Below are 23,521 nucleotides of genomic sequence, written 5' to 3' on the forward strand. Positions count from 1 at the left end.
AAAGTGTGCTAAAATGTAAACGGTAATACTAACCGTCTGCAGTTTTACTGCGGTTTATCATTATACCGGTAATTGTTCCATCCCTAACTTGTAGGTATGGATACAAATCTGTATTTTCTAGATTGAGTTCTGTTTTTATCTTTTCAAATGACTTAAAATATTTCCCTCAGTAAAAGACTTTTAATCCCCCAACCTTTCTTGTTTGTCCTTCGTCAGATGGCAGATAAGTCCCAGTCTGGAACTCTGGAGGATGATGAATTCGTGCTCTTCTATAAGATGCTCACCCAACGTGAGGATGTGCTGAGGGTTTTCCAGGAGTACTCGGCCGACGGACAGAAGCTGTCCCTCCGTGACCTGGAGGACTTTCTGAGAGAGGAGCAGCTGGAGGGGGGGGACATCCAGCAGCAAGCCAAGCAGCTCATAGAGCGCCACGAGCCCTCTGACGCAGGTCCGTCTGTCCGTGGGATCCCACTGAAGCCCAGGCCGACGGAGGGTTCTGCTGTTTCAGGACTGATGGGATTGTGTCTGTCTTTTTTTATTCCTTTAGCCAAGCAGCTGAATGCCATGACCTTCGACGGCTTCTTGATGTACCTGGGCTCAGCTGAGGGCTCCATCTTCAACCCACAGCAGCGTGGCATCTTCCAGGACATGAGCCAGCCGCTGTGCCATTACTTCATCTCCTCCTCCCACAACACCTATCTGATGGAGGACCAGCTCCGAGGACACAGCAGCGTGGAGGGATATATCAGGTAGCAGCCATTTTTTGTTTTTATTCAGAACAGAACAATGAATAGAAGCATCAAAACTAGTAAAAAATGAACAAAATGGACAAAAATGCATAAAGAAAAGCAGCAGAATCAATGAAAAATGTATAAAAACAGACCAAAATGGGCAAGAAAATGAACAAAAATAAACATAAATGCTTAGCACAATGAACAAAAAGAAGAAAATAATGAAAAGTGAGATAGATAGATAGATAGATAGATAGATAGATAGATAGATAGATAGATAGATAGATAGATAGATAGATAGATAGATAGAGCATAACGAAATGAATAAAAACGATGAATATAAGCATCAAAACAAGTAAAAAATGGACAAAAATGCACAAACATAAGCAACAGAATCAATGAAAAATTTATAAAAACTGCGCACAATGGGCAAGAAAATGAACAAAAACAAACATGAATACTTAGCACAATGAACAAAATAATGAAACGTCAGATAGATAGATGGATGGATGCTCTAATTTATTGTGATGCTGCATTAATCTTCCACCATTCATCATTTCACAGCATTCATTGATAAATAAAGGAACGCAAGTTAATTAAATGGGTGCTCTGACGTCAAAGGATTCATTCTGAGTAATTAAAATGATTGAGTTGAAGCCAGTCTAATGAACTGCAGTTGTCGACATTAACCCTTTCATGTATAACGGCCACTACAGTAGACAGTTCTTCTCCAGCTATTCTCATGTCGGCTAAAATTTCCTTAGGGGGTCAAATGAGTGTCCATTTTTGTCAAAAAAAAAAAAACAGTTGTCCTACAGTCATAGAAGTGTGTGTAAATAATGCTAATCCATTTGTGCACAGACTACTGATATTCTCTGACAGTGGAAGCTCTATTTTCATAAATATTGGATTTGGAATAGCACGTGGATGTGAAAACTTTTGCTGGTGGACGGACGTGACATTACCCATGATGCTCTGGTCAGTCCCAGTACTTTATTAGGAATAAACTTCTAGACTTCCTATTGCTAATTGTGCTCTTCTTCCTAAATGTTGGTATTGTGGATCTAAAACAATCCCAGCTGACACAAAAACACTAAATGTGTCAGTGGACGGATGTGACATGGTTGTTGTGGATCCCATCATACTGATGCTCTGCAGCCATGTCAGCGTTTACACTAATGATCCCTGTGCAAAAACTAGGAGCACTATTATTTATTGGATAGTTTAGCATCAGACTAAAGAGGAAAGAACAATCTAGAATTGTTCTTTGTGTCTAAAAATGCTTCTTATTGTAAAACTGTTGATGTAAACAGTGCTGTGTGCCATTCTTCATGTATGTATTGGTGGAACAGAAGCAGGATGGATCAGCACCATACTCCAGATTGAACCTGTACAAATAAAACATGTGATATGGAGGAGAGAATCTGGGAAGAAAAACTGGGGAATCCAAAAGAAGAGAAGATTTGTTTTTCAGCTCAGTTCAGTTCAAATAGAACTTGTCCATTTGTGACATGAAAATATAGCATTAATTGTGCTGAAATGGTTCATTTTGGAGCTGAAAACATAGTTCATATGAGCATCAACATGTTGAACAGAACTGAAATCCTGTCCATTTGAACAACTGTCATTTACCAACACAAAGTTCCTTTGGATTCACTGAGACTGATTTAATATGAACACAGACACAAAGAAGAGCTCTAAGTAAATTTTAGCCGATATAATAATAATGAATATATCTGTAAATCAACACCATATTTACGTTCGTCGCCAAGTTTGTGGAATGACCTCTCGTGTCATCTCGTGATAATAAACAAATCATCGCATTTGGGATTTAATGGATAAACTGACATTACGCACTTCTGTTTATTCGACATTTAGTAAATATCGGTAAAGTTTTACGCATATGTCCAATGGAAAAGCGAGTATTCGTATAATTACTGTAACTTTGCTGTTCTTGATAAACCTGATCTGCACAAACATGTTTGAGTGTAAATTAATCGCTAGACTTTAATTAACAGTTAATCCCAAGCAACTGCAGAAGGCCATCAGGGAGATAGCCACAGTAGCCGAAACCAGTTCTAGGTGGCTGTGGCTGTCAAGGGATCGTAGCTGGACCCCTTCTGCAGGTGAAGGCTAACTCAGCCTTTGCTGCCCCACTCAGGAGAGGTGTACAGGTTAAGGGGCGAAACACCTGTGACCCTGAGATACCTGCTGAGGATGCAGAAGGGGTCCCTAGGAACACCGCTACACACCACCAGCTTGAACCACAACATCCTTAGTTGCTACTCCAGTCTTTGCTTGTAGCAAATCACCTTCGGTGTTTACTTTATCTTAAACTTTTTTTTTTTTTTTTTGCATATTATCTCCATGAAGTGAGTAATAACTAGTATCAGAGTATGTTAAAATATGAGAATACATCAGATTAGCTGCATTAAAAATATTTTTATTTCATAGTTTTCCCACAGTATATCACTTTCTGATACTGCGTTTTAAATACATGTTTCTTCGCTTCAAAAATTAAAGCTGAGTGGACATTTTTGTAACTCCATAAAAAATAGGTTCATTAAAAAATTGCAATCACATTGTTTTTTTCGTGCCTAAAGAGGAATAAAAACACTCAGGAAAAAAATCTTGACTAAGGTTGTCATAATTCATGCATCAAAGGGTTAACAAGAGGGCAGTGAATGCATCACCATCACGTATTCCTGACTAGAAGTAGATAATATGAATGAGGGAATAATGAACTTGTGCTTAACGTCTGCCGCCCAGGGCTCTGAATCGTGGCTGTCGATGTGTGGAAGTGGACTGCTGGGACGGTGCCAACGGAGAGCCCATCGTCTATCACGGACACACATTCACCTCCAAGATCCTCTTCAAGGACGTGGTCAATGCAGTCAGCAACTACGCCTTCAAGGTTAGCGTCACCTGCACTCAGCGTTTCAATCAGTGCACCAGTTAGAACCAAGGACAACTACAGCACTGATCAGAAAATGGGTTTTTACGCATATGTAGGTCTACACTATAAAAAAACAAAAAAACAAAACTATTATACAGGGTGTCCCATAAGTCTGCATACACAGGAAAAATAAACGTTTCTTGACGTAAACCATTTTTATTTATATAATATGCTCTATATGACTGCCATTTTGTTGGGAACACATTTCAATGTGTGTCCTCCACTGCTGAAGAACTATAAAGAAGAAATATAAAGAAATACATGTTAGAACCATATGTATTATGTCTCCTACGTATGGAGACTTATGGGACACCCAGTAGTATTATTGTAAAAACACTATGTATTAAGATAAGATAAGGTAAGATAACATAAGATAAGATAAGGCAATATAAGATAAGATAAGATAAGATAAGATATGGTAATATAAGATAGGATGGTAAGGTAAGATAAGATGAGGTAAGATAAGGTAAGATAAGATAAGGTAAGGTAATATAAGATAAGATAAGGTAGGGTAAGATAAGGTAAGGTAAAATAAGATAAGGTAAGGTAAAATAAGATAAGATAAGGTAGGGTAAGATAAGGTAAGGTAAAATAAGATAAGGTAAGATAAGATAAGGTAAGATAAGACAAGTCCACTCTGTGTTTTATGTAGTTGAATTACTTTTACTGCCCACACATTATTTTTACTTACAGTACGTGAATAAATATATTTTCTTGTTTTCCACCTCGAACCTAAAAATTTTGAGCTTTACTCCAAGAAAACAAACACATAAAATTGGTCTGTCTTTGTGGAAAAAACCCCCAAAAAACCCTTTAATTGTAAGTTGTGGACAGTGTTCTGAAGAGTCCCGTTCTTCACTAAGGATGAGCACCGAATGTGTCTGTTAGCGTGAGCTTACAGTGGAACAAATACGGGGTTTGTTTTTATTTTGCACATGCCATGGACTCAAAGCCTTGGAAATATGATCACTTTGGTCCTCATACATCTTCTCAGCAGCAACAAGCATGTTTTGTCGAGCCGTCATGCTGGCAGCGCAATTGTTTTTGCTTTCATTGCCCTGCAAAGCTGCACCAACAAATCGCTCGGCATCGCGTTGCATATTTATGAGGGGGAGTACAACCGTGCAATAATATCCAAGACATCATCTGAAAGCCTTACAATCGCCAGTGCCAGCCTCGTGCCAAAGCGAACGGCTGCCAGGTTCACATGCATGTCAGGGCCCGCTGTGTCCCAGCATCTGTCTGCAACTGAATATTGTGTCCTCGTGACCCTGTGTCCATCCATCTGCCGGCTTTCAGCCCCGCAGGTGTATGCGATGGCAGCAGCCGGATTAGCTTTCCCCTATGATAATGCTCTCCGGTGTTGAATTACAAACTCACTCACTCCGCCTCCTCCTCCAGGTATCAGAATATCCAGTCATCCTGTCCATAGAGAACCACTGCAGTGTTGAGCAACAGAGAGTCATGGCCCATCACCTCAACCACATCCTCGGTGACAAGCTGCTGAAAAGCACCCTGGACGGAAAGGCCCCCATCGGGCTGCCGTCCCCTGAGGTGAGCAACACGCTCTGGTGTCCTGGATCCATTTGACTGGACGGACAGAGCTACTACATTTATGTTTCAGTTTCTAAGAGCAGACATCAATAAAAGACAAAAAAAAGCAAATAGAGAGACACAGACAGACATTAGCTGGTGTTTAGGTAAAATTAGATATAGATGAAGGTAGAAATAGATAGATAAATATTAACAAAATGAACAAAAACAATGAACATAGGCATCAAAGCAAGTAAAAAATGAACAAAGTGGACAAAAATGCACAAACATAAGCAGCAGAATCAATGAAAAATGTGTAAAAATGGACCAAAATGGGCAAGAAAATGAACAAAAATAAACCTAAATACTTCGCACGATGAACAAAAAGAACAAAATAGTGAAGTCAGACAGATGGATAGATTCAGGTAATTCACATTTTATTGTTACAGGATAGTTTGAAAAAGTAAATATTTTCATAATTTAATGTTATTTTTTGCACTAAAACAAAGACACAAATTTGCAGTTGTCATTATTTACAGACATAATGTAATATCATTTTTTTTTCCATCAAACCCAGTAGAAAATCTGCAGTCGTTCTTTTGAGTGGGTTCTTCTGTTATTATTGGACTGTAGATCAGATTGGTCTGGATGTGGAACCCACACTAACATGAGTTCCACAGCCTGGACTGTGGAATTTATACACTTTGTAAATTCATCCCACTGCCGGATTGGAGCCTTTGGGGGCCCACATGTTTCACACCCCTTGGTTTAACCCAAACAAACCAGTGCACTGATATGTATCCCATAATCTAAGCCTATCTTCTGACATGAGTCCTTCCATTTTTGTGTCCCAGAGCCCTGTTAGAAAGCACACACCTGGGTCCATATGTGGTCTGGGTTCAAGGTGATGGTGACCCTTTAAATATTGGCATTTGAAACATCAGGGCAAAATGGTGCAGTGACGTGTGAGCTGCTGCAGCACAAACACTGGTTTAACTGTTTATGAGGGTTTCAAACAGAGCGACAGCAAAAGCCCACGTCTGCCCTTTATCATCATCACACCGTATGTGGGGTTTATTGGATAGTTTATCAAACCCAAAACACAGATGACCATTTTGTCACATTTTCTTTACATACATTTTGCTCATTTTGTTGATTTTATTTATGATTTTATTTCTCTTCATTTCTTTTTTTCTTCAGTTTTGTTCACTTTGTGGCTCAATTTGTCAATGTTATTCAATGCTTTGTTGATTAATTATTAATTTTTGTTCATTTTGTTGCTTCTTTTATTGTTTTTTTTTACTTCATTTCAGTCATTCTTTTGGTTGTTTTTCACATTATTTCTTATTTTGTAGGTTTTTTTTAAATTAATTTTTGTTCATTTTATCCATCCTTATGACATTGTTGATTATTGTCTGTTTTTGGTCACTGTTTTCATTACTTGAGCTGTTTTTTGTTCATATTGTTGCTTCTTTTATTTATTCATTTATTTATTTTCTAAGGCATTCTTTTGCTTATTTTTCACATTATTTCATATTGTCAGGGTTGTTTTTTTTTCATTTTTGTTCATTTCATCCACTGTCATTGATCCAACTCCATGGGTTTTACTGGTGAATCAATGTTGTAGAAGATGACGGTGTTTCCATGGTAACTATGGAGCCTCTGAACTTCCAAATGGGTCATATCTGATAACCATGAAAAGATGAAGAACTGTATTTTTTTTTCACTTAAGTTTTTATTGAATGTTACTTATTACATTGTTGATTTATTGTCAATTTTTGTTCATTTTATTCATTACTTTGGCTGTTTTTGTTCATTTTGTTGCTTATTTTATTCATTTTTACTTTATTTTACTCATTCTTTTGCTTATTTTTCAGATTATTTATTATTTTGTAGATGTTTTATTTCATTTTTGTTCATTTTCTCCACTGTCATTGATCCAACTCCATGGGTTTTACTGGTGAATCAATGTTGTAGAAGATTATGGCGTTTCCACGGTAACTACGGAGCCTCTGAACATTCAGATTGCTCATATCTGATGACCATGAAAAGATGAAGAACTGTATTTTACACCAATTATTGACATGGATTGATAGGATTAGTGGATCGACTGGTATTTAACAGTTACATCAGTAGGTGGTTTTGGTTTGGACGTTTGGGTCTTTATGGGTTAAAATACTTCCCTTGTTTCCTTTGGACACAAAATTGGTGAATTTAGCAGCTCATGTGTGACATAACAAACTCAGATCACAAAATATAGAATAAATTAGACACTCACACAGATATAAATGTAGTGTACCATGAGGAAATGTGGATTTACTTTCACCTTAGAGTCTGTTAGCGTCTGCTCGGCCATATGATCTGTGTGGACATGCACCGCTGGGCCCCTCAATTATTCAACACAATCATATTTTCCCCTCCTGTAACATTACAGCATAAGGACACAGACTCTTCTATGGGCATTCACTGTAAAAAAAAAAATCTGTAATTTAGCAGAATTTTTACTGTTTATTTGACAGATTTTTCCTGTATTTTTAAGATACAGGAAAATATCAATGAAATGACAAAAACAGACTGTGATTTTACATGTCAAATGTAAAAGAACACGAAAAAACTGTAACTGTGAATAACCAAAACATTTAAATTTTTATTATTTTTTTTCACAGAAAAATACAGTTAAAATACATTTGCAAATGTATCGTAGTTTCACAAATATTTCTTTTCTATTTATGAGATTAAATTGTTAATTTAAAGTTTAATTCTGTAAAAAAAAAAAAAAAATCAAACAAGACAAAGTTACTGACAATTAACCATTAAAGAAGTATTAGTTCTGTCAGTTGAACCAGACTTGTTTGTTAATTGACAAATATCTTGTGTAATTACAGGAGGTTTCACAACAAAAATGTTGAATAAATGTATTTTTGTGAATGTATAACATGTATAAGCACTGATAAACTGTCCAAATACAGTTTTTATCAGTGGATTGGACAACTGAGTCTCACTGAAAATTATTTATATATATATTTATAGGGAATTGGATTGTTTTAATACATGTAAATATTCTTTATTAAACATTAAAAAGTCCAAAAAACCCATGAAGACCCACTGGGACTTTTTTGTCAGTTCCCAAATTAAATTTTTCTGTCTTTTTAACCTTTCTTAGGCAATTTATCACTTTTTATTATTCTATTGTCCTATGTATTTTGTGTTTTTTAAGGTGGAAATGGTGTATTTTCCTATATTTAATTAACTGATCATGAAGATGTTCATAAAAGCTCAGATTAAAGTTGAGGGTTATTACATGAAAAGCAGAGAAAACTGAAGAAAAAGTGACTTTTTCAACAAAGACGTGAATAACTAAAGGTAAAAACATGTGATCCAACTCTGTGGGTTTTACTGGTGAATCAATGTTTCATATTTTTATTTATTTTATTGCTTATTTTCTCCATGGGATTTATTATTTTGAACATTTTCTTATTCGCTTTTGTTCATTTTGTAGATTTTATTTATTATTTTACTTGTTTTTGTTCAATTTCTTGCCTTTTTTAAAATTCTGGTCTTCAGTTTAGTTCAGCTTGTGGCTTATTTTGTCAGTGTTGCTTTTTTCATTGTTGATTTATTATTAGTTTTTGTTCATTGTTTTCATGACTGACCGTTTTTTGATCATTTTGTTGCTTCTTTTATTCTTTTTTACTTGTGGTGAATTTTTTGCTCATTTTTTCTTATTATTTTGGGGTGGGGGTTATTCATTTTTGTTAATTTTATCCACTGTCATTGATCCAACTCCATGAGTTTTACTGATGAATCAGTGTTGTAGAAGATGACGGTGTTTCCACAGTAACTACGGAGCCTTTGAACGTCCACACTGGAAAAAATGCCCCTCTAAAAACAAGTTTAAAAAAAAAATTTAAAAATATTTTTGCTTGAATTAAGCAAAAAAAAAAAAATCTGCCAATGGATCAAGTGAACATTTCCTTGGTCAGATTTGTTGAAATCAGATTTTCCAGATCTATTGTCTAAAATAAGTTCTTATATCTCACTGAAAAGTTCCTCTTTAGGTGATTATGTCTTTTTTTTTTTTTTTTTTAAGTGTGATGAGATATTTTGACTAGAAATGAGAAACATACACTTGGTAAGACTTAGATTTTTTCCCAGTGCAGATGGGTCATATCTGAGGACCATGAAAAGATCAGTAACTGTATTTTACACCAATTATTGACATGTATTGATCGGATTAGTGGATCAACAGGTATTAAACAGTTTAGATCAGTAGATGGTTCTGGTTTTTGAGGGTAAACAGAATAAATACAGGGTTCTAGATGTTATGAAATGAGGAATTCGTCCTCATTTTGCTCATTTTCTCCTCACTTGAGAAATATTTATTTACTGTTTTGTTATGTTTAAAGATTTTTTTGGTTAAATTTCTTCCTTATTTTTAAGGCTTTTGCCCATTTTATTCCCATTTGACAAGTTTTTGCTCCTTGTATCCTATAAATAATTGAGGTAAAACTGTATTTTACACCAATTATTGCCATGTATTGATCGGATTAGTGGATCAACAGGTATTAAACAGTTTAGATCAGTAGATGGTTCTGGTTAAAGGTGGATGTTTGGGTTTTTGTGGGTTAATGTTCCCACTGTTTTTCACTTTTATTTTGAGGATATATTACATTATTTAGTGATGACACTGTTTTGTTTTGCCTTCATTTCAGGATCTTAAGGGTAAAATTCTGCTGAAAGCTAAGAAAATCGGCGGACTGGAGGAGAGTTTTGGTGGGATGGTGGAGGACACGCTAACCGTGGAGGTCAGCGATGAAGAGGAGGTGGCGGAAATCGACGAAGACAATCTTCACCGCGAGAGCCTCCGTCGCAGAGTAAAGGTGAGTCTGTTATCCACGGTCTGGTGAACCAACCTAATATAGATCCAACATCATCTGTCCCAGTTATTTTCAGGTAAATGAGGAAGTGGATTTGAACATGTGATTAGAACATCTGACTGATGAAGATGAGTGACCCAAAATAAACCCACTCCTTTTGATTAAATTCCCCGTCATTTACTAATGACAATTAGATTCAGTCAGGGTTTATTACAGAGTCATTGTGTAATGTTTGTTTAATCTAGAAGGTTTAATTGTTGTAAATGCACGGCCTACTGAAAACCACGGCTGAATGCAGTGAGTTCAATGGAAGGGAAATTAGAATAAGTCACTTTAAGTAGGTTTTCATTCAGGGACGTTGTTCCAATATACAAAGGAGAAAAAAGAGTCAAATAATAGTAATAGATTTTAATAGATTATGATGCTTTGTTATTGTACAGGATGGTAATTAAAATGTAACCTATGGTAAATGTTTGTATTGTTGAGTAATTTATTCATAGTTAAATAAAACCGATGTTGATTTCCTCAAAAAACTAAAATAATTTACATTTACGAAGCTGAAATACATAATGAAGACTTTTGTTTTACTACTCAAACTGATCGGTGACTATAAAAATAATTGTCCGTTAATTTATTTGATCACCATCTGATGGATTACTCTACGTACCTTCACCATCTGCAACATTAAATATGAACACATTAAAACACAGATCATTAGAATCTGAAATGTGCAGTTAGACTTAGACTTTACTTGTCATTCCAGATTTTACATCAAAAAATAAAATTTCGATGCAGTTGGCTCTGCAGGCAGCAGCAATAAATACAAACAGACACTAAATAAACAGGATAATATATACAAGATAGAATACATATGCATATAAAAAACTATAGAATATAGAAAATAGAATAAATATGCATATATAAAAGTGTGGAATATAGAAACTAGAATAAATATGCATATTAAAAACTCAAGGATATAGAAAATAGAATAAACTGCTTAGACTCTGACTGGGAGCTTCTGGTTGATGAAGCCAACTGTAAACCGTGTCTTCGCTGCTCCCTCTTCATCCTAGAATTAAAACTGTTGAAGCTGACCCCCTGACATGCAGTATTACTGACAGACTGCGATCCGCTTTTGTCATTTTTCAACTACCGTAAGAAGGCGTTTGTCGTTAACGGTTATTTTGTCGTGAGTCATTCGGAGTCGTCCAGAAATCTGGTGGCCTTTTTGTACTAGCGGAAAAGGATTGCATAAACTTCTGTCATCCCTCATGAAAAATAGAGCGGGCTGAAGGGCAGGGAGCAGACACTGGGTGTTAGATAAGGTGATCCGTTTACACTGGGAGACAGAACACCAGGAAAAAGTTCAACACCGTTCACACTCACACCGTCGACCGCTCCTTCAGCTCTAGGTCTGAAGTGAACCCACATTAAAATAATATCACAGAGACAAAACATACATACACCTCTAACCCTATCAAACCGTATGTATTGTATTCGCTACGCCACAGTCTGAGACCTCTATCTAAGTCAGGGGTCTCAAACATGCCTCCTGGGGGCCATATGTGGCCCCCCAAAGATTCCAATCCGGCCTCTGGGATGAATTTGGGAAGGGCAAAAATTCTACAGTCAAGGCTGTGGAACTCATTTTAGTTCAGGTTCCAGATACAGATCGATATGATCTACAGTCAAATAATAACAGTAAAATAACTGACAAAAAGAATGACTCCATATTTTTTTCACGGTTTGATGTGAAAATAATAATATAACATTCTGTCTATAAATGATGACAACTTAATTGTTTTTCTTTGTGTTAGTGCAAAAAATAACATTAAATTATCAACATATTTACATTTACAAACTATCCTGTAACAATAAAACATGAATAACCTGAACAAATATGAACAACCTGAAATGAAAAAAAAAATAAAAAATGAAGCACAATTTTAACAATTTTCTGCTTGTTACTGTTTATTGTCTTTGTAGATCCATAAAGCACATGTATAAACAAGTGTTCAGAGAATGCAAACCTCCGCCGAGCACCCTGAACAGTGTGCATGTGTGGATCGACTGTTTCTGTTTAAACTATGCATGTGCAAAACTAATTTCATAATGATATTTCACGAATTGCATTTTTTATGATTTTTTGAAAATGGTGCATAAAAAATAACAAAAGTCAACAGAGCGTAACGGAAGAGAAAAGGAGCGGAACCATATTTTGTAAAAAGTTGAATCTTGGTCCCAGTCATGTGTCTGTCCAATTAGATTCAATTCACATCAATATTAGTTGAGTTCTAATTTTAAATGTGTGGGAAATGGGATTTTCAATGTTCAATGTAAATGTCCACAGAGTCCACATTCCACAGTGGATGTGGACAATTTAGTTCCACATACAAGAGATTGTTCTAAGCTACAGGTGGATCCAACTGGAGGAGAATCGGAGTCGTTTGGAATTTTGGATGAATTTTGGAAAATGTCTCAGTGATGACAGATGGAAAACTGTAGATGTTGTGACCTTACTGTGACCTTGAACTCTGGCCTACTGGGACCAAAATGGACTGGGTTGGTCCCAGGGCCTAGGCCTATCTGTGGGGAAGATCTGGGAAAGATGGGTGGAAGAGTTTTCCTGTAAAGTTGCAAACAAACAAACAAACAAACAAACACACAAAGCAAAGTGACCACAATAGCTCCTAGCGGAGGGAATGAAAAGTTGAGGCAGAATACTGTTAAAATTGCACTTATTTTTCTTAAGAAATTTCAGTTTTTTCAGGTTATTCACATCTTTTTTGTTTGGATAGTTTATTAAAGTAAGTATTTTCCTAATTTAACTGTTCTTTTTTTCCAAAAAATTGGAGTTGTCATTATTTATAGGTTATTCTGTTATTATTTTACTGGTCCGACCCACTGCAGATCAAATTGGGCCGAAAGAAAAAGAGTTTGAGAGCCCTGATCCAAGTCCTTCATGTACTGGAACAAGGCGTAGTTACTTGATAATTGATTCTTTACAGTACACTTAAAGTGTGTGAAAAACATATGTATTAAATGAGATATTGCAGGTATGTCCTCCCGTCCTTGTCCTCTGTATGGGACAAAAGTTTGACAGTTTAACTTAAAAAAAAAAATGCTTCCCATCACAAAGGACAATCCATTAAAAAAAATAAATAAATAAATACAAAATCATTTTTAAAAATGTATCTGAAAAAACTGTTGCATTATGCAGTTTCCAATCAAGACAATTGTTTAATGTTAAAAAAAAAAAAAACAGTAAAAATTTTCACTTTCCTGGGTCTCAGGAGGATTTCAGGTGTTTTATAAAAAATCGCAGAATCTATTGAATGTGATACAAAAATCCAATCCAACTTTATTTATAAAGCACTTTTAAAAAAACCACAGTGTACAGAAGACGATAGAAAATTAATAAAAGCATTCAGAAACAATAAAATCAAATAGATAAAACATGTTAAAATATTTTAAAAAATGTATATACTGTATATATATGGTAAAAAAAAAAATGACATGGCAAAATGTTTTGTTTGGATATTGTTAAAAGGTCGAATAAATGTCTCAATTTAAAGAAATCTGAATTTTGTGTCAGGTTTCACAGGCTCTTTGTGTATATTTTGCATTTTTATGTCTTTCATAGCTGTTTTTTTTTCTTGAACTGCAAAATTCAGCCTCTAATTTAACCATTATCCTATTTTTTTTTTTTTTTTTTTTTTTCTGCTTTGTCACGTCAAGCAGTACTAGGCCATGCCAAACTAGGCGAACTTCAACAGGGTGAAGGTTGAATGGTTTCCTCTAAAATGAGATATGTGATCCTCTAAGCAGCCCTAATTGCAGTCAGTAATCAGCCCAGGCAGTAAATACAGTAGTGTAGTGTCTCTTCATTAGTAGTGGCTGTAATACCACTGGAGTCCGTCTTAAAACCCAGGAATTTACACTTGTTATTGTAAAGTCAGTTTAACCCTTTCATGCATACTGGTCACTCCAGTGGACAGCTGTTCTCCAGCTGTTCTCTTGTATATTCATGGGTTTTGTTCTTTTATTTGCATATCAGCCAACACAGTGGATGCTTATGCACCATCCCATAATACACTGACATTCACACCATTACTGTAACTTTCCTGTTCTTGATAAACCTGATCTGCAGTAGGGTCAAAACACGGTATTCGAAATCTCTGACGGGACATTTTAGAGACAGTTTGACAGATTAGTGTTGCTAAATGACCTACATTTTTACTTTTAAATTAATTTTTGCTTTAGTTGGACCATAAGGGGTTCTCCAAAACAAAGAACTACTTTAAATGGAAATAAATGTTGGAATGGCAATTAAAGTTAGCTCTCTGACAGGACATCACTGTGTTTTGACCCAGTAACATGTTTGAGTGTAAATCAATTGCTACTTGGTATTAGACTGTAATTAACAGTTTTTTTTACGTAAAAAGTTTTTTTTTTTTTGCATATTATCTGCATGAAGTGAGTAATAACTAGTATTAGTGTATGTTAAAATGTGAGAAAACATCAGATTAGCTGCAAGAAAAATATTTTTATTTCATAGTTTTCACATAGTAAATCACTTTCTGATGATGGGTTTTAAATATATATATATATTTATATATATTTATAATATATGTATATGTATTAATTAAATAATTACAAATAGGCAACACACAATAATATCTTATTTTATGCATTTTTCTATCTTATAAGTAGATATTCACCTATTCAGATAATGTTCTATATTTTATTCTTATACTGGATTTATACATCCTTTTAAATGCACAAATTGAGGAAGACATTTTAAAGTTCTGGTCCGGATTATTCCACAGATGTAAATCTCTTCCTGATGTCCATTCTAGTGCCTTATTTCGTCCAAACCTGTCAAACTTCAGTTCCTCTCTTTGTTTTTTTCTGTTCTTCCACCTGTTTTGACCCTAAAACACACAGTAAAAACAAAAAACACCTTTTATGAACCTGAAACAGACGCAGATTCACAGCAGCACCTTCACCTGGAATCAGGGCCCAGGGGTTAGAGCACAGGTGTCAAACATGTGACCCGGGGGCCAAATCTGGCCCCGCCAAACGGTCCAATCTGGCCCTGGGATGAATGTGTGAAATGCAAAACTTACACTGAAGATATTAACAACCAATGATGTCAAAATCATTTTAATTCAGGTTCCACATGCAGGCACATAGAGTCTAATTAGATTTCAAGTGGGTCAGAACCAGTAAAATATTGTAATAACGTATAAATAATGACAACAACAAATTTTGTCTTGATTTTTTTGGTGTAAAAAAGTAAAATTACATGAAAATGTTTACATTACCAAACTATACTTTTACAAAAAATGTGAATATTCTGAACAAATATGAACAAACGGAAATGTTTTAAGAAAAGTAAATGCAATTGTACCAATATTCTGCCTGTTACTAAATGTTTAGTGTGATTGTAACGCACATGTGTAAATGATAAACTGATGAACTGAGGCAGAATATTGTGAAAATTGCACTTGTTTTTCTTCAGACAATTCAAGTTGTTCATGTTATTCAGATTTTTAAGGAAACTTTGTCGATGTAAACCTGATCAGAACAGAATTTTACTTTTTTCGCTGTTATTCTTTTACTGGTCCGGCCCACTGCAGATCAGACTGGGCTGAATGTGGAACTGAACTAACAGGAGTTTGACAGAACTGGGTTAAAAGTTTAAAGTATGTCTGGCTGCTGGGTGTGTGTCCAGTGATTTAACAGGATTTTCACTGTTTATTTGACAGATTTTTCCTGTTTTTTTAAGATACAGGAAAATATCAATGAAATGACAAAAACAGACTGAGATTTTACATGTCAAATGGAAAATAACACGAAAAAACTGTAACTGTGAAGAACCATAAAATTTCCATTTTTTAAAGGAAATTTTTTCTTTTTTCACAGAAAAATACAGTTAGAATACATTTGCAAATGTATCGTAATTTCACAAATATTTCTTTTCTATTTACGAGATTAAACTGTTAATTTAAAGTTTAATACTGTAAAAAAAAAACAAAAAAAAAACAAGATAAAATTATTGACAGTTAACGGTAACAGCAGTATTAGTTCTGTCAGTTGAACCAGACTTGTTTGTTCATTGACAAATATCTTGTGTAATTACAGGAGGTTTCACAACAAAAATGTTGAATAAATGTATTTTTGTGAATGTATAACATGTATAAGCACTGATAAACTGTCCAAATACAGTTTTTATCAGTGGATTGGACAACTGAGTCTCACTGAAAATTATTTATATATATATTTATAGGGAATTGGATTGTTTTAATACATGTAAATATTCTTTATTAAACATTAAAAAGTCAAAAAATACGCAAAGTCTCATGAAAGGTTAGGGCAAAAAACTGTATTTTAATTATGGAAAATTACCGTATTTTAATGAGATGGTTATTTTCTGTTATTTAACGGTATTTTTTTGGCACTCCAGCTGCCGGAATATTACTTTTTTTTTACAGGTTTTTTTTTAACACAGTGCACAGTACAAAAAAAAACAAAACAACACCTTTTATGAACCTGAAACAGATGCAGATTGACCTAGAATCAGGGCCCAGGGGTTAAAGGGTTAAAGTATGTCTGGTGCTGGATGTGTGTCCATATCCAGTGCACCAAAGTAAGTGTGTAAAGGAATCATTGAGCGCTTAGCGTCATGTTTATTGATAAGTATCTGAGAAGCATGAAATGCCACACTGGGACTGCTGTCAACGCGGTCATCGGAGGTGAAGCCGCCGTCGGCTCTGAGCTCAGCGACGCCCCTGCCGATGGTTTAAGTGTCTGAGGAGATGCTGTGGTGCAGTCTGGTAGACAGGCGAAGGTGGCGGAGGGTGGGGTGTCACTCACAGACCTGCGGGGGGGGTGGACCAGGCCTGGATCAGCTTTCATGTGGGAGCGGGCATGCGTGCAGGAGGTTTCACTGTGTGTTTTTTGGCTTGTTGCACCTCTCAGATCAGTACAGTCATGGAGGACACCCTGGCACCAGACCTGGCAACCTGGTCCGGTATCATTTACAGCATTCAAAAGGGGGTTGTCTCAGGGTTTGGCTGGGCCTGGTACTTCCACACATGACAGGATTCCTGCATCCACAAGGGTTTACCCGATCACGTGCCCCCTTTTTGAGCCAACAGTCCGCTCGCTGTCACCCCTGTAAAACTACACCCTTTTAATCCGAACATTCCTGACATTTGTACTAAGTGTAACAAGGAAATAGGCACTTTGTTTCATTGTATGCACTGTAAAAAAAAAAAAAAAAACAGAAACCCCGTAAAAAAACAGTATTATTCCGGCAGCTGGGGCACCAAAAAATACTGTTAATTAACGGAAAATAACCATCTCATAAAGAATTTTCCATAATTAAAATACAGTTTTTTGCCCTAACTTTACATGAGATTTTACATATTTTTTGACTTTTTAATGTTTAATAAAGAATATTTACATGTATTAAAACAATCCAATTCCCTATAAATATATATATAAATAATTTTCAGTGAGACTCAGTTGTCCAATCCACTGATAAAAACTGTATTTGGACAGTTTATCAGTGCTTATACATGTTATACATTCACAAAAATACATTTATTCAACATTTTTGTTGTGAAACCTCCTGTAATTACACAAGATATTTGTCAATGAACAAACAAGTCTGGTTCAACTGACAGAACAAATACTTCTGTTACAGCTAATTGTCAGTAATTTTATCTTGTTTTTTTTTTTTTTTACAGTATTAAACTTTAAATTAACAGTTTAATCTCATAAATAGAAGAGAAATATTTGTGAAATTACGATACATTTGCAAATGTATTTTAACTGTATTTTTCTGTGAAAAAAAAATTATTTTAAAAATGTAAATTTTATGGTTATTCGCAGTTACAGTTTTTTCGTGTTCTTTTCCATTTGACATGTAAAATCACAGTCTGTTTTTGTCATTTCACTGATATTTTCCTGCATCTTAAAAATACAGGAAAAATCTGTCAAATAAACAGTGAAAATCCTGTTAAATTGCAGACTTTTTTTTACAGTGTATCACGTGCCTGTTTTTGAGCCAACAGTCCGCTCACACAGACACGGTCCAGCAGACCCGGGTCAGTGGTGGACCTCAGGCCGCCGCTGGGTTATGTAACTGTGTTAATGCACTGGTGTCAAGTAACAAAGTACAAATACTTCATTACCCTACTGAAGTGCAAATTTGGGTTATCTGTACTTTACTGGAGTAATTATTTTCAGCTGACTTTTTACTTCTACTCCTTACATTTTGAAAGCAGCCTTGTTAGCCCTATTTTACTTCATACTCAGTGGTACACATGTATGGTTCTGTAATACGTGTTCCTTGGACTCAAATACCTTCATGTTCAGTGTTCATATATGTGTCTCAAACATGTCGCCTAGTGCATGCCACATTTTTCAACATGAACATTTTAATATAACATTAGAGTCATTAGGGCCTTTAGAAACATGTTTTTTTGGGAGGTGGGGTTAGTCCACTATAGGCCCCTCCCCTGTGGAACCGCTGAAGCTTTTGTCCTAATGGCATTTGTTTCCCCTTACATTTACTTTTTATACTTTCAGTAGTTTTGAAACCAGTACTTGTACACTTCTACTGGAGTCAAAAGCTTGAGTTCATACTTGAACTTGTGCAGCAGTCTGTTTAAACCCTAGTATTTATACTTCTGCCTGAGGGATGAAGGGAACGCTTTGGACACCTCTGTGTTAGTGACATAAAGAGGGTTGAATGTCGACTTGACCAGCCAGCGCAAGAGACTCATCCTCCAGAAATCTGACGTCCTGCTTCCTTCTGTAGTTCCAGTTTATTCTGGAACATCTCCTCAGCTCCTCTTTTATCCTGAACTAGTGAGTCCAACCTTCTTTCCTTTGGAGTCGTCCATACATGTATCCAAGAAAAGCACCAAAGGAATACTAGTCCATAATAATCCTGCAATATCTTAACTGTAAAAAAACCAAAAAAAAACAATTAACTAACTGTAATTAACTGAATGCCCCCCCCCCCCCCCCCCCCTTCCTTGTCCTGGTTAACTTAACATTTATCAGAGTTAACATTTGTTTGGAGGTGGAGTCTACCAAACACGCAGACTGATGATCCAAAAAACTCAGATTTCAGGAAGGCTTTTGATCATCGCCTTAGTGTGTGTGTGTTTTTTTTATTTTAAATTATACATTTACATAAGCATGTACTTATACATAAGGAACCACACAGACTCTCTCTCTCTCTCTCTCTCTCTCTCTCTCTCTCTCTCTCTCTCTCTATATATATATATATATATATATATATATATATATATATATATAACAAATTATACAACAAACCTACAAACCCATTAAACCCCCAAAAAAGAAGAAAAAAAACAAAAACAAACAAAAAAACACAACAACAGAAAAACCAACAAGATAAACACGTGTTCAGAGAACACAAACCTCTGCCAAACCCCCTGAACTCTGTGCATGTGTGGATCCACTCTGTCTGTTTAAATCCAACAGTTTCCAGGTTGTTCCATACACAGAAACAGTTGAATCTGGTCCCAGTCATGTGTCTGTCCAATTAGATTCAATTCACATCAATATTAGTTGAGTTCTAATTTTAAATGTGTGGGAAATGGGATTTTCAGAGTTCAGTGTAAATGTCCACAGAGTCCACATTCCACAGTGGATGTGGACAATTTAGTTCCAGATACAAGAGATTGTTCTAAGCTACAGGTGGATCCAATTGGAGGAGAATCGGAGTCATTTGGAATTTTTAATGAATTTTGGAAAATGTCTCAATGATGACAGATGGAAAACTGTAGATGTTGTGACCTTGCTGTGACCTTGAACTTTGTCCTACTGGGACCAAAATGGACTGGGTTGGTCCCAGGGCCTAGGCCTATCTGTGGGGAAGATCTGGGAAGATGGGTGGAAGAGTTTTACACTGAAGATGAAAACAAACAAACAAACACACAAAGCAAAGTGATCACACTACCTCCTGGCAGAGTTAACACTAATGTTATCAACTCCTCTTTCCAACACTCAGGGCTGATTCAGAGTTAATATAATGCCTACTAACAACACATTTGTCTGTCAAAAGGACATAGGAGACAGCAGGACACTGTTGTTGACAGTAGAGAAAAAAGGATTCCATTGTTGATAAAACAAATTAATTTGTCTACAAATGGAAAACTGAATCTTTTCCAACTTTAAAAAGAAAAGTAAATCATGCACCCATTGCACAGAAGTGAGTGTCAGAGGTTCCATCCACTTAAACAGAATCATACGACAGGACAGTAGTGGACTAAAAGGGTCTTAGTGTATTTATTTGACTGCATCAACATGTGCAGATCTAATTTTTACAACCGCCCAGCAGACAAACATTCTTTAATCTTTGACGCCCTCTTCAGGGGGAAATCTGTCTGCACAGTTTTGTGCATAAAATAATGTTCAAACTATTGTCGATGGAATCCATGACTGTGCTGATCAGAGGTGCAACATGCACATCAGTCACTACATTTAAAAGAACGTTCAAAACTCAGGTATTCAATAAATACCAAATATTAGGATAAAGTAAGCCAATTATCAGTATGAGTCTAAGATTTTGCTTAGATAATATTATTTGTTTTATTTATGTTATTGTTTAAAACTATACCGTCTTGTTTTCTTTCTGCAGCTTTCCTTCTTGTAGATGGGTTAGGTATAAATAAGCTGTTGCTTCTGTCTACACCTTTTCATCCATGTTTAATATAGAAATCCAAACTGTATGTATGTATATATTTTATGTTCTGTTGGACGGACAATTAAATTACTACTACTACATGTACTGAAGTAACGTACTTAATTTTAAAAAGAGTAGTCACTAATATTGGCAAGAAGTTAAAGGCTAAAGTAATGAGATCACATTTTCTTTTAAACCATGAAGACCCAGTGCTTTTGTGTCAGTTCCCAAATAAATTTTTCTCTCTATTTAACCCTTCTTAAGTGATTTATAACCATTTATTGTCACCCTTTTATGCACAGTGGTCACTCCAGTGGTCACTCCAGTGGTCACTCCAGTGGACAGTTATCCTACAGCTGTTCTCTTTTATGTTCATGGATTTGTTGTTTTGGTTCCATATCAGCCAACACAGTGGACACTTATACATCATCCCATACACTACAATTGATAATATTATTGTAATTTTGCTGTTCTAGATAAACTTGATCTAACATATTTGAGTGTAAATCAGTTCCTTGTTATTGTTATTAGACTGTCATTAACAACAAAAGTTTGGGTTTTTTTGCATGTTATCTCAATGAAGTGAGTAATGACTAGTATTAGAGTATGTTAAAATGTGAGGAAACATCAGATTAGCAGCATTAAAATGTTTTATTTCATAGTTTTCACAGTAAATACATATTTTTTTGCTTCAAAAATTAAACACACAGTGTCCAGCTGAGTGGACATTTTTACAACTCCATGAAAAATAGCTTAATAAAGAAAATTATCACATTGTTTTTTTTAATGCCTAAAGAGGAATAAAATCACTCAAGAAAAAAAAAAAGAATCTTGATTAAGGTTCTTGTAATTCATGCCTGAAAGGGATAATATCATCCTCTGTATTATGTGTTTTTTCAGCGAAAATCATGTATTTGCCTATATTTAATTTCCTGATTATGTAGATGTTCATTAAAGTTCAGATTAAAGTTGTGGGTTATTATATCAGAAACAGAGAAAACTAAAAAAAAAAAAAAGTGTTTTTTCAGTCTAATCTCTAATTATCTGAACATAAACCCAGTGTGTCCATCCACTGGCACTGATCCAACTCCATGGGTTTGACTGGTGAATCAATGTTGTAGAAGATGATGGTGTTTCCATGGTAACTACAGAGCCTCTGAACGTCCAAATGGGTCATATCTGATGACCATGAAAAGACGAAGAACTGTATTTTACCTGAGTTATTTCCATGTAGTGATAGTTTTAGTGGATCAGCAGGTGTTAAACAGTTTAGATCAGTAGATGGTTTTGGTCACCAGTGGCTGTTTGGGTGTTTATAGGTTCATAATATTTAATAAGTTGGTTGAATTGGCTGCTGCTGTGTCTGTAATTACCAAGCAGCAGACGACTGCAGGCTATTTGAAGGCGAAGAGTAAATAAGACTCATTTCTGTCTATTCTTGTTTTTCTTTGTCTTCTTTCCACAGAAGTCAAAGCAGCGTCTGTCCAAGGAGCTGTCAGACTGCGTTGTTTACTGCAAGAGCGTTCACTTCAACAGCTTCAAACATTCCCGCATCCACTCCAAGTTCTACGAGGTGGCGTCTTTCACAGAATCCAAAGCCCGTAAACACATGAGAGAGGCCGGTGAGTACGGTCACAAATACAAACACGCCTTTGCATCATCCAGTCTTTGAAATACTCAGAGGAGTTTCATCCCTCTGCCGTGTGTCTTTGTTTTAGGGGCGGAGTTTGTGCACCATAATGCGCGTCAGCTGACCAGGGTTTATCCCAGCGGCTTCAGAACTGACTCCTCCAATTTCAATCCTCAGGAAATGTGGAATGCCGGGTGCCAAATTGGTGATTCCACATGAAAGATTTAGTTCCATGTTTACACATCCTCTACTGACTCATTTCAGCTTCTGGTTTTACTGTGCATGAACGCTGCACTGCACAGAGCGATACACACTTCCAAAAAAAGAAAGAAAAACTGAGCAGCAGAAAGGATGGATTCATAAAGAGACTGGGTTCAAATCTGTCGTATCGTCATTTTCATTTACATCTAAAAAGAACAGTTTTATAGTCATTTAACATCATTTATGTCATAGAAATAAATGAAATAAACAAAACCAGCCAGTGCAACTAGAACCATTTAAGAAAGAAAGAAAGAAAGAGATGGAGGGAGGGAGGGAGGGAAGAAAGAAAGAAAGAAAGAAAAAGAAAGAGATGGAGGGAGGGAGGGAAGAAAGAAAGAAAGAAAGAAAGAAAGAAAGAGATGGAGGGAGGGAGGGAAGAAAGAAAGAAAGAAAGAGATGGAGGGAGGAGGGAAGAAAGAAAGAAAGAAAGAAAGAAAGAAAGAGATGGAGGGAGGGAGGGAAGAAAGAAAGAAAGAAAGAAAGAAAGAGATGGAGGGAGGGAGGGAAGAAAGAAAGAAAGAAAGAAAGAAAGAAAGAAAGAGATGGAGGGAGGGAGGGAAGAAAGAAAGAAGAAAGAAAGAAAGAAAGAAAGAGATGGAGGGAGGGAGGGAAGAAAGAAAGAAAGAAAGAGATGGAGGGAGGAGGGAAGAAAGAAAGAAAGAAAGAGATGGAGGGAGGGAGGGAAGAAAGAAAGAAAGAGATGGAGGGAGGGAGGGAAGAAAGAAAGAAAGAGATGGAGGGAGGAGGGAAGAAAGAAAGAAAGAGATGGAGGGAGGGAGGGAAGAAAGAAAGAAAGAAAGA

The 23,521-nt window shown here is 35.9% G+C and overlaps 1 protein-coding gene across 1 annotated transcript in view; it reads left to right on the forward strand.

The window, feature by feature from the left end:
• Positions 1-23,521, forward strand: part of plcd4a (phospholipase C, delta 4a) — a 44,189-nt gene that overhangs the window by 16,210 nt on the left and 4,458 nt on the right. The window contains exons 6-12 of the mRNA XM_030157262.1: positions 217-448; positions 548-749; positions 3,501-3,645; positions 5,089-5,241; positions 9,933-10,100; positions 22,295-22,451; positions 22,548-22,664. Of these exons, the coding sequence (XP_030013122.1) occupies positions 217-448; positions 548-749; positions 3,501-3,645; positions 5,089-5,241; positions 9,933-10,100; positions 22,295-22,451; positions 22,548-22,664 (1,174 nt within the window). The remainder of the gene's footprint in view (positions 1-216; positions 449-547; positions 750-3,500; positions 3,646-5,088; positions 5,242-9,932; positions 10,101-22,294; positions 22,452-22,547; positions 22,665-23,521) is intronic.

The sequence above is a fragment of the Sphaeramia orbicularis genome, chromosome 2, assembly GCF_902148855.1.
Source record: "Sphaeramia orbicularis chromosome 2, fSphaOr1.1, whole genome shotgun sequence".
NCBI classification, from domain to species: domain Eukaryota; kingdom Metazoa; phylum Chordata; class Actinopteri; order Kurtiformes; family Apogonidae; genus Sphaeramia; species Sphaeramia orbicularis.